Here is a 13,008-nt window from a genome sequence, read left to right as displayed (position 1 = left end):
TGATCTATCCTTCTCTGCCTTGTCAGATTCAAAACAAAAACTCACTCCAGATCCTAGTGACCAAAAATGTTAGCTTCCAAAAACTGCTGTAATGTCAATATTTATTTCCCACTTTAAACGAGTCAATCTTTTAAAAATACTTCTGCTTGTAATATACTTTTAAAATAGTAATTATGTTTTAGGGAGTTATAATCCAATTTTTTCTCAAATAGAGCAGCACTGCCTAAAAGGCAGATATATTTACATAACTCAAAGCGACACACAGTTGCAGTAAACAGATGAGAGCATTTGTTGCATGCTTTGAATGGGAAGCTTCATTTGCTGCACAAGTATAGAAATGAACATAATAAAGCTTGTCATTCAAATCAAAATCTAAACATAAATTGTTTTATTAATTTATGTAAAATAGATATGGGATCAGAAATGGCATTTTGACATAACTGATTTTTTTAAAGGGACATTTCTTGTCGTGTTTTGTCCTTTTGAACATGATATTCTTTTTGTGCAACTTAATTTAAGAAAATAAATCATACTGCAAATCATTTATACTCATTCACCACAGCCAAAATGGCTTGAAAATAAATCTGATTACTATGGCTTTTAAAGGACTGCTTATCTTTTAGTCTAATAATTAACCAAATGGGCCCTATTTCCACACTCCACAAACATGACAGCACCGAAAAAAACAATATTTTGCCACAAAAAAACACATTTTTTAAGGTATTAAATTTCCAAATAAAGGGAATAATATTTCCCTCATTCCCCTATGTTTTGAGTGTCTTTACGTCTGCGGAATTAGATATGTCTGTGAACGGACTAAATCGAACATGTTTTATTTAGGCTTTATTTGTCTGCACTAACAGGCAGTGGACAAAAATGTTGCACACACACGAAAAGAAAACATTCCAAAAAAAACTTTTACATAAATGCTGTCTCTTTCATATGAGACCCAACTTAAAACGGATTGGAGCAAGCACAGAAATATTCATTACAAACATTCTTCGAGCTGTTCACACAGCAGCAGTGTCTCATTCAATGACATACCAGCCGCTCACAATGTGTCTTTCAACAGGGGAAACAAAAACGTGCTTGTCTCCTTGTGCGGTAAGTAATAATTTGGCGTGCAACAACAACAACAAAGTTACTGCAACATACATCTAAATCATGAAGGTCAAAATAAATGCAGCTGTCCAATGAAATGACAATTAACGGTTCCGCAAAGAAGTCGAACACAGGGAGAGGCCACTGTCGTTCAGGTTAACAAAGATCCAAACTCGTGTAGACATTTTGCACCAGAACACATCCCGATAACACTAACTGGCATGTCCATGTGAGTCCAGTGGAGCTGCTGGCAGGTGCAAATGTTGCAGTATTAGTGTGTGTCCACAGAAAGCCTCTCCTGTCCTATGACATCACTCACAAGATGGCTGCCTGCACACTGCACACCAGCAGCTACAGGACTTTGGACAACATATTTCCTACTTCAATGCACCTGCAAAGAGACATAAATTAGCTACATCTGCCCAGTGCATGCTCAGTTTTATTTAAAGGCCCTGTATTGTATTGTTTTGAAGTAGTCTGAGAGGTCCCAAAATATTTTTAAAAGTGGAGCCTTGCTGTACTTCAGCTTCTTTTTCGTGCTTTGTTGCCATAGAAAAATGTGACATTACCCATAGAGGCCCGGATGAGTCCTTTACAGTTTTTTTCTTGAGTGCTTGAGCCTGTCCAAGACTGCAACCGCAACAAAGGTATCGAAAAATGGCACCGTTTTATTTTAAGTTGTAATTGTATTTCACTCCATGACTTTATAGAGCCTGTGCATTGTATTCAACGTAGAGGTATGAAGAAAGCAATTAATTGCCTAAAAATATCAAACTCATCACTAGCATTCACGAATGTAAACTGTTGTTAAAACTATTAATATGAGGACAACTCTGGGAAACAACTGTGTGAAGTTGTCTGTTTTGTATGTAGAATATACTGTATGTAAATTAAGAACAGATTACTTTAAATGGTATACTTAGGTCACAAGCTTAAAAAAAAATATTTTTTATTATTGAAATGCTTTATAATGTTTATTGTAATTTTTATTTTTGTTTGTTTTAGGTTTTATTTTACTAGGATAGGCTCCAGCACCCCCCACAACGCCATAAGGGACAAGCAACATTTGTAAGTTTTACAATATAACTAAAACAACTTACTTACTTTCTTGCTGTCCCATGTGGGATGTATGTAGGAGTGTTTTCATGCATATTTGTACGTGCTATTATAATGTAATGAAGATAGCGTCGTTAGCATGAGCTAATATGCTAACACATTTACGAGTGTCTGTGTTAGAATTGTTAACTTAAAATGGCATTCTAATTGTATTGTTTCAGTTTCTTAAGTGGATGGTTTCAGTTTCGTAAATTAACATAAATATCACCGTGGAGTTATTGAGTCTGTTTAGCTGATTGGAGTGCTAGCTTTTGCAGCTTGTGGGTCCATGACAATGACTTCTGTTTTGTTTGATCAGCTGTTTTACTGCCATGTTGCAGACACCGTTTGGAAACAATTAAAGTATGTAAATGAAAATGTATAAAATATTTTTGTGTAAATACCGGTAACTAATTTTACAACATCTTTAGCTAATATATGGAAACATTTTATTTATTTATTTATTTATTTAGTCGGTGCGGCTTATATACCGATGCACTCTATAGTCTGGAAAATACAGTAATTAGAGTCCACCTGTGGTAAATTCAGTTGGTTGGACATGATTTAGAAAGGCACACAAGTGTCTATATATGAGGTCCCACACATGACAGCACAGCATAAACCAAGAATGAAATTGAAGGAATTGTCTATGCACTGTAAATTGCTAACATAAGTCATATTTTAACAGCAACATCCGGCCAGGTTAACTTAGTCACTCAAGAAAAACTAAATCATCAAACATAAAGGGGATACTGCAATTTTTTGGAATTTTGCCTATCATTCACAATCATTATGTGAGACAAGATTACATTTGTTGGTGCGGGGGGGTTAAAGATGATAAAAAAAAACACTTGGAAGATGTGGTTAATGGGAGTCACTGTTGTAGCCTTCAAAGCCCTCTAAAACAACTTCAAAACCCTCCATCAACATTTTGTATACACACTGCAAGTCTATATATAATGACACGTTCATAACAATATGTATTATGTTCAATAATTACCGTATTTTGGTCATTTTGAGTATTGCCGGAACAAATTATTCGGCGCACGTATTTCCGTTTTAATAGCAGCGCACTTCTGACTTCCGGTAACAAAGGTGTGTGTGTCTTTTAATCATGGCAGATACGGTAACAAACAATAAAGACAACTATTTTTGGACAAATTAGGATTCAGAACCTTATCTTTTTGAATCTGAATATATGGAGGATGAACTACTTATTCTAGAAGCCATCACAAAGAAAGAGTGAGACTTTGGAGCAGACGGAAGCCGAGAGAGTGAGGTAAAATTGACTCAAAGCTGCAAAATGTGGAATTTGATGCCATGCTATTTTGACATAAATGGAGTGCTTACCCAAATAAACCAGAAAAAAACGCCCCCGGCCAGCTGGACCAAACAGACAACTGTCCATTGAGTGAGTCACCCTTTATATCGATCATTATACACGCAGCACGTGATGTGTGTTATTACAGATACAGTGCTTACACTGTGGAGCTAGCTATGTACAAACAAAACATGAAATGTGGGCTAATACTTACTGGAAGTGATACTTACTTGTTCATGTTTTTCAGTCAGTACATATTGGTGTTCTATCGCAGTGTGTTGTGCATTACAAACTCAAACGCGTTTCGTGCTGACATACAAGCTAGCTTATTTCTTGCCATAGTTAGCTTTTACGGCTAATACCGTAGCACGCCAATGCTTTACTACACTAGAAAAATAGTTCCTCAGTGGTTCCTCTTACAATAACAATGTTACTACAGCTTGGTTATTACACAGGTTACGGAACGTAAATAAAGTATCGTTGACGGTCTTTGAACGCATTTTTAAAGTGATTTAGTGGTAGAATTGATTGCTCCCATTAGCTGCATTGCTAACCACCAAAAAATGAGCAAATTTCTACATGTTAGAATGCTAAAAAAAAGAACCTTTTGTCTTCTTGTTTCTTATAAGGATTGTGAACGATGGGCAAAATTGCAAAAAAAAGTGCTGTTTCCCTTTAAAGGTGTTTTAAGCTTCTACGTCAGTGCACACATGATGTGAACCCCCTCAAAAAAAAACTAACCTTGCATTGCAGCAACAAACAAAGATCATAATGTGCTTTTAGTACTTTATTTCCTCTGTAAATATGACTTGCCAAAGCCTTTTTTCTATAATTTTAGCAATATTGTCGCATCATATGATGAGAATATCAATAATAATGAATAGTGGTAGTTCCAGCTTCCACAACATTGTTCGTCTCTTTAATAGTTATTGTTCACTCACAATGATGAAAGAAGCTAACAGATTACACTGCTGCTGTGTTAAAGTGGATATTTGCATTGCTTCAAAATGATGTTGTCTGTAACTGACTGAGACAGATAGCTAGCAGAGCTGTGGGCTTTAGTTTAAGATGTGCAGTGAAGCCTTTTTTATTTTTTATTTGACAAAGTAGTGTTTTTTCGTAGGGCAGATGATAGAATGCCGACCTTCGGTCCTCATACAGGCTCTAGGGACACACATTACTATTAGTTATTCTTTAAAAACTCGATTTTGTATGTAGTAATAGGGGACCTTTAACTTTATTCCCTTGTATGGAGTACTGCATTATACTGTGAATGGTTGTCTGCTCACCTGGTTATAGGTGAATGTCGAACACTCCTTCTTCCACCGCCTCTATATCCTCTTCAGCGATTACTGGGCAAAACAAAGATGAAACAGAATGTTGATTGGTTTACCAAAAATGGAATAAAAAGGCAATGAATCGCATGGTTAGTGCGTTTATCTCGGCACTTTGTTGCGATGGCCCGGCAGCACTACTTGGCCCAACGAACAAGCAGGTTCCCGCCGACATAAAACACAGCCAGCTGTCGGATGCCTCAGGCAGCGCAACACTTTGGCTGACATCGGATGAAAAAAAACAAAAAACATCTGCAATTCAGTGGCATCGTCACTGTGGGCCAATCACATTTCCATTGCAAATGAATCGCCATTGTTTGAAGGAATCTATCTTGCAAATGCACCGTATACTGCGAAGGAGACAAAAGCGCTGTGGGTGACTGCTGCCGCTTTGACATGAAAAGAAGGAAACGCAGTAAAGGAATGTCACTTAAGCTTGGTGGGATATTTCCCAACCGATGACAGCATGACTCATGACTTCACCATCTCGACTCCGAGGGACTAGCGGTAGAAATGGATGGATGGATGGACGACCTGAACGTTGTTTGCTGACGAGGACGTTGCCTCCATTAGAAATATGGAGCTAAATTAGGGTCAAAAGTTTTACTTGAAAAAAATAAACTTTGAAACTGAAAAATGTGGTTTTGATGTTCAATTTTGAAAAATACCTCAGTTTCTGCAACATTTTAAAAAATGCTAAATTGTTAAATATGATTATGATTCACTCTGGAAATTTTTGTGGTTTCATCAGATTCAAATGTTTTTTGGTTGTTTTTTTTCAGATTTTCAAATGTGGGCAGGGCATCAACTGACGGTGTGTGGCATGACCGACGGTGTTACGTTGCGGTGTGGTGTGGAGTTTGCGATTCCAAAGGAGGCAGGGTGCAAGTAAGATGATTATATAATTCTGAAAACAAGGCAAAAATACATGAAGTCGTGCCCCTGGGAAGTGTATATGAAGCATAGCACAATAACTTAAATCCTTTAGCAAAGCTAGGTACAAGGTAGCAAAAACTAACATGTCACAGAGACAAATAGTAACCCGCCTAAGCCTATAAGTACTGTAGTAGAGCAAACCTAACAATCGCCAAGAATGAACATTGTACCCGCAAGAAAGGTAGGGTGACTAAGATCATACTTGCCAACCCTCCCGGATTTTCCGGGAGACTCCCAAAATTCAGCGCCTCTCCTGAAAACCTCCCGGGACAAATTTTCTCCCGAAAATCTCCCGAAATTTAGGTGGACCTGAGTGACGTGTCGACAGCCTGTTTTCACATCCGCTTTCCCACAATAAAACAGCGTGCCTGCCCAATCACGTTATAACTGTAGAATGATGGAGGGCGAGTCCTTGGTTTCTTATGTGGGTTTATTGTTAGGCAGTTTCATTAACGTCCTCCCAGCGCGGCAACAACACACAACAACAGCAGTCACGTTTTCGTCTACCGTAAAGCAGTTCGTCTGCCGTAAACAGCAATGTTGTGACACTCTTAAACAGGGCAATACTGCCATCTACTGTACATGCATATGTGACAATAACATCTACGGCTTTTAAAGAGTGCACAACTGCGCACACAAGGAGACGAAGCAGAATGCATCATCAGAGAGGGTATTCAGCATGGTTAGAAAAATAGTGACAGAGAATAGAACAAGGATGGACAATACAACCCTTAACTCAACAATGAGTAGATGAGTGTTATGTGTGTGTATATGTATAAATAAATGAACACTGAAATTCAAGTATTTCTCTTATTTATATATATATATATATATATATGGATATATATATATATATAATAAAATAAATAAATATATATATATATATATATATATATATAGTTTATATATATATATATATATATATATATATATATATATAGTTTATATATATATATATATATATATATATATATATATATATATATATATATATATATAGCTAGAATTCACTGAAAGACAATTATTTCTTATATATATATATGAAATACTTGACTTGGTGAATTCTACCTGTAAATATACTCCTCCCCTCTTAACCACGCCCCCCAACCACGCCCACGCCCCAACCACGCCCCCCGCCCCCACCTCCCGAAATCGGAGGTCTCAAGGTTGGCAAGTATGGACTAAGACAGGGGTCGGCAACCCGCGGCTCTAGAGCCGCATGCGGCTCTTTAGCCCCGCCCTAGTGGCTCTCTGGAGCTTTTTCAAAAATGTATGAAAAATGGAAAAAGATGAGGGGAAAAAAAATAAATTTTTTGTTTTAATATGCTTTTTGTAGGAGGACAAACATGACACAAACCTCCCTAATTGTTACAAAGCACACTGTTTATATCAAACATGCTTCACTGATTCGAGTATTTGGCGAGCGCCGTTTTGTCCTACTAATTTTGGCGGTCCTTGAACTCACCGTAGTTTGTTTACATGTATAACTTTCTCCGACTTTCTAGGACGTGTTTTATGCCACTTCTTTTTCTGTCTCATTTTGTCCACCAAACTTTTAAGGTTGTGCATGAAAGGTGGGTTTTGTTATTGTTATTGACTTGTTGGAGTGCTGATCAGACATATTTGGTCACTGCATGACTGCAAGCTAATCGATGCTAACATGCTATTTAGGCTAGCTATATGTACATATTGCATCATTATGCCTCGTTTGTAGCTATATTTGAGCTCATTTAGTTTCCTTTAAGTCCTCTTAATTCAATTTATATCTCATGACACACTATCTGTATGTAATATGGCTTTTAATTTTTTGCGGCTCCAGAAAAATTTGTTTTTGTATTTTTGGTCCAATATGGCTCTTTCAACATTTTGGGTTGCCGACCCCTGGACTAAGATATACAAAGCTCTTTGATTAGCTGATTCTAATAACAAGAAAGGTAAATCAAGAGAGAAGAAGCGCTGACAACATGAATACAAACTAAACCTAGGGAAGAATAACAACTAAAATACGTGTATGAAACCAAAACGGGCATAACATGAAATTAAAAACACAAATGAATGCGGAATACCTGAAATTTTTCAACTGTGAGTGATATGTGACAGGCTACTGTTTTTATCGCATTATTTGATTATGCCCCTTCATTTCCTAGATACTGATAAGGCATAGTATTCACATGCGAAATTAAATCTGCATGCTGAGCATCTCCTTTCCCATTCTTTATTTAGTTTTTCTCATTTTTGCAGCCATTGACTTACTGCCACTCAATTCTTACGCGTGTTAGTCTCTGCTCATATGCAGTGGTCAGTCCTCTTGGGCGTCTGCGGTAACCAGGTAACGCATTGTGAAGTGAACTACATTTATATAGCGTGTTTTCTCTCGTGACTCAAAGCGCTTTACATTGATAAACCATCCATCAAACCAACTATCTACATTTACAGCTACATCGCTCACCAGTGTGGGTGGCACTGGGAGCACAGTGGGAGAAGTGTCTTGCCCAAGGACACAACAGCATTGACTAGGATGGCGGAAACTGGATTCAATCCAAGTTTCTGGCTGATGGCTCTACCATCTGAGCCACGCTGCCCCACACTGAGCAAACATACCACACACCTGTTTTTGTTTATTGTGGGGAAAACCAGGTGTTTCACGCAAACACAAATAAGCAACTACACCTTACAAAACAAGCCCAGAGTCGCTTATAATAGCTAACTTGGGAACTTTTTACTAATAGACGGACAAGCAGTAGAAAATGGATGGATGGAAGTCCTTTTTAACACAACTATGGTGTGTCCAAAGACGCCTAAATAAAGTGGGGAAAGTGAAAGCGCAATGACCCTAAATGACATAATCATGCAAAAGCCGTGGACTTTCTAACTGTAAATAATTTTTACAATAAAATAATTTAGCCCGTGTTCTGGTGGTTGGAGATCTCTGGTGTAGTCTACATAAAATGTTACATTGAATTGTCTAAATACCTACGTTCCCTGAAAGCGATGTAATCAGGAATGCCGCCTAGCTGTCTGTGATGATTCCACACTTCTCACGCCCTATGCAAAATTCGGGCCAAACGTCCGAATCTGAAAAAAAATCATTTGAAACTAAAAAATAAAGATGTGAAAGTATAAAAGAAAAACATTAAACTGTAAAAAATAAGATTTTAATCTGAAAAAAACAGAAGGTCACATATCAAAATATATGACAGTGAAAAATAATGTATTTATATAAAAGAATTAACAGAGTGAATCATAACTATAATCAACCAAAAAAAAAAATGTGTGCACGTATCTTTGTTTTGAATACACTGATGTATTTCTCAAAATTCCGCATCAAAACTGGATTTTTTTTTAGTTTCAAAGTTTATTTTTTCATTTATAAAACTTTTAGCCTCAATTTAGCTCCACACTTGATGTACATTTGTTTAGCAAAAAGCAGAGGTGTGGACTCGAGTCACATGACTTGGACTCGAGTCAGACTCGAGTCATGAATTTGATGACTTTAGACTCGACTTGACAAAATGTAAAAAGACTTGCAACTCGACTTAGACTTTAACATCAATGACTTGTGACTTCACTTGGACTTGAGCCTTTTGAATTGACATGACTTGACATGACTTGCTATTTTCCCCAAAACCCAAAGATGAAAAAGTTATTCGGGAGCGCTCCGTATTTTTCATTGTGTACTTGTCTATCAAATTAGATCTACTTTGTTTTCATCACACAGCATTCATCCAATCAAATTGCAGGACAACCAACGAAGAAGACATGTCCAAACCACATGCCAGTGAACAAAAAATGATACCTAAAATAATTTCGTTTTGGGTATAAAAATTACGAGGTGGTCAACACAAAACGGTTTGCAGTATGCAACACATGCGGTTCGAAAATTACTGATGGAGAGGCAACAACTTCCAACTTCGTCCGGCATTTGAAGTTGCACAAAAAAGGGTAAGTTTTGAATGTAAGATAACGTTTATTGGCTAAGTAACGTGACTTTTATTTGCTGTGTAGTTAAATCAGTGAGGCTGTAAACTCACTGCTAACGTTATAACGTTATTGCAAACACGGGAATCTGTTGCAGTTCACTACCTTATTCATACTTTTTGTTCAGTGATTTTTTAAGCAGGTTTACGTTAGTCAATATATCACACGTAACGTTAGCGGCGGTCAGCAGCACCGCGTATTTTAGCCACCTAAAAAAAGACAAAAATAGTAAAATAAAGGTCAGTTAAAATGTATACTATATTATGAATATGTGTACCGTTTTAGCTAGCTTTCTGACATACTGTTGGTTGTTTACCTCAGTGGTCCCCAACCACCGGGCCGCGGCCCGGTACTGGTCCGTGGATCGATTGGTATCGGGCCGCACAAGAAATATTTTTTTTTTAAATTAAATCAACATAAAAAACACAAGATACACTTACAAGTAGTGCACCAACCCAAAACAACTCTCTCCCCCCTTTTGTTCTGGGCATTGAACATGAAGACTCTTCCTTCACTGTTCCGAGTGACCATGAGAGTCTTGGCAGTGCCTGCCTCCAGTGCTCCAGTGGAGCGAGTTTTCAGCCATGGTGGCATCATACTACGCCCCCATCGTGCACAAATGACTGACAGACTCTTGGCTAATTTGGTCTTTTGCAAATGCAATGCAGCATAGGGCCCTGACATATAAAAAGTACAACTTTTTTGTTATGTTCACGTATATGTCATGTTTTTTCAATGTTAACACTTTTGTACAAATAAGTACATTTGCACTTTATTTTTCAATGTGTTTGTTCTGTAAAGGAATGAGTTAATGTTTAAAATGACTGGTTAATAGTGCTATTATAAAGTGCAATGTCAGCACAATTTTCTTTCCTGCAATTTAAAATGCACTTGTTTTAATAAATAAATACAGCGTTTGAAAAGCATACACAATCTGTGTTAATATATTAGTCTGTGGTTAAAAGGACTTGAAAGGACTCGAAACTCAAAATGCAGGACTTAGGACTTGACTTGAGACTTTCCAGTCTTGACTTTGGACTTGACTCGGGGCTTGCCTGTCTTGACTCGGGACTTGACTCGGACTTGAGGGCAAAGACTTGACACTTACTTGTGACTTGCAAAGCAATGACTTGGTCCTACCTCTGGCAAAAAGCACTCTACCATTTTTTTACTGAACTTTGTGGGCGGCACATTGACCAAGAAATAAATAACTCTGAACATGTCAGTGTGAAATTCATATTAATCTATGCGTCGGTTTGGGTGTCAGTGCGAAAAAATAGTATTGGTGGTGCCCCCTATAGGATGTGTTCAAGATGTTTTGTAAGACTAATGGTCAAGGACAATTAGTTGCTAAGAACCACCCATGTCCCGACTGAAATGTTTTTCAACCAACCTTGATCAAATTTTACACATGTGCTTGTCAGTTTCTAAAAGGTGTGTATGACTCGGTTAAAGAGGCTCCAGTGGGCGTTTTGTGGGGCAGCGCATTGATAGAGAGTAAAGAATTGGTAAGAAATAACTTACCAGTGTTCTGGAGATTGTGTGGAGGGTTGGCAGGCGGCGGGAAGCTGTAAGATCTGGCCTGAAGAGCCGGTGGCGTCTCGTGGCTGATGCTCTTGGTCCTTTTCCGGCACTCCACGGCCAGTCGGCTCCGGCAGGCCTTGTGGCAGTTGACCCCGCAAGCTGACTCCGCAGTACGGTAGGACGGCGGCAGGGAGAGGTGTCGGAAGAGGAGCGGCGAGCGTTGGGACATTCGGAGGAGAGGGAGGGAGAGGCGGCGAGTTGGGAAGCGCCAGGAAGACATGGATCGGGGTGGAGAGAGAGGATCAGACAGAGGGACGGGCGCCACTGGGAGAGCGAGCGGCGACAGGAAGTGGCTGCTACACGCCATGCACACACATGAGCACTGACACAAACACACGGCGAGGCCAACTGGCCCTGACAACATCTCGGCAAACCACGGGGAGTCTGAACGACGGAATAGGTGTTTGAAAACGTATGATTTTACATGTTAGGAAGGTTTAAAGTTCCACTATCACCACGTATAAGATGAGCCTATTCCATGTACTTTATGTATAAGATGAGCCTACTCATATAAGATGAGCCTGCTCGTGTATAAAATGAGCCTACTCATGTATAAGATGAATCTACTCATGTACTGTATAAGAGAGCCTACTCATGTACAGGGGCGCCGCTAGGGATTTTGGGCCCCATGAAAAAAATCTTTACAGGGCCCCCAACACAGTGTCATTACTTTTTCTGTATTATAATTTCATCATCATTAGGGGCCTCTCTGGGCCCCCCTCCATCATGGGCCCCTAGAATCCGTCTCCTTTACCCCCCCTTTTCGGCGCCCCTGCTCATGTATAAGATGAATCTACTCATGTACTGTATAAGAGGAACTTACTCATGTATAAGATGAGCCTACTCCTATATAAGAGGAGCCTACTCGTGTATAAGAGGAGCCTACTCATATATAAGAGGAGCTTACTAATGTAAAAGATGAGCCTACTCATGTAGAAGATCAGCACACTTAATGTGTAAGATAAGTCTGCTCATGTATAAGATAAGCCTACTCATGTATAAGATGAGCCTACCCCATGTATAAGATGAGCTTACTCGTGTATAAGATGAACCTACTCATGTAGAAGATAAGCACACTTAATGTATAAGATGAGTCTACTCGTGTATAAGATAAGCCTACTCAATGTATTGCATAAGATCAGCCTACTCCATGTACTTTATAAGATGAGCCTACTCCTATATAAGAGGAGCCTACTCGTGTATAAGAGGAGCCTACTCATATATAAGAGGAGCTTACTAATGTAAAAGATGAGCATACTCATGTAGAAGATCAGCACACTTAATGTGTAAGATAAGTCTGCTCATGTATAAGATAAGCCTACTCATGTATAAGATGAGCCTACCCCATGTATAAGATGAGCTTACTCGTGTATAAGATGAACCTACTCATGTAGAAGATCAGCACACTTAATGTATAAGATGAGCCTACTCGTGTATAAGATAAGCCTACTCAATGTATTGCATAAGATCAGCCTACTCCATGTACTTTATAAGATGAGCCTACCCCATTTATAAGATGAGCTTACTCATAAACAAGATGAGCCTTGATAAATCTTTGCAGATTTAGTTTCTCTGTTTTAAATTGTAAATCCTTGTTTTTTTTATGATAACCTAAATAGAAACTATTTGCAGAGGGAAAAGAGTGCTATTATGTAAAAA

At 38.5% G+C, this 13,008-nt stretch overlaps 1 protein-coding gene across 3 annotated transcripts in view; it reads right to left on the bottom strand.

The window, feature by feature from the left end:
- Positions 1 to 830: 830 nt before the first annotated feature.
- LOC133606403 (RAS guanyl-releasing protein 2) overlaps positions 831 to 13,008 on the bottom strand; it is a 57,797-nt gene continuing 45,619 nt past the window's right edge. For 2 of the 3 annotated variants that reach the window (XM_061960341.2, XM_061960343.2), the window contains exons 16-18: positions 11,290 to 11,448; positions 4,807 to 4,869; positions 831 to 1,492 (exon numbers count right to left, since the gene is read on the bottom strand). In XM_061960341.2, coding sequence (XP_061816325.2) covers positions 4,811 to 4,869; positions 11,290 to 11,448 — 218 coding nt within the window. In that variant the 3' untranslated portion in view covers positions 831 to 1,492; positions 4,807 to 4,810. Of the gene's footprint in view, positions 4,682 to 4,806; positions 4,870 to 11,289; positions 11,449 to 13,008 lie in introns of all 3 variants that reach the window. The other variant, XM_061960342.2, reaches the window with a different exon arrangement.

The sequence above is a fragment of the Nerophis lumbriciformis genome, linkage group LG05, assembly GCF_033978685.3.
Source record: "Nerophis lumbriciformis linkage group LG05, RoL_Nlum_v2.1, whole genome shotgun sequence".
Lineage (NCBI taxonomy): Eukaryota > Metazoa > Chordata > Actinopteri > Syngnathiformes > Syngnathidae > Nerophis > Nerophis lumbriciformis.
The sequence above is the reverse complement of the archived record's forward strand: the minus strand, read 5'-3'. Positions and strand labels throughout refer to the sequence as shown.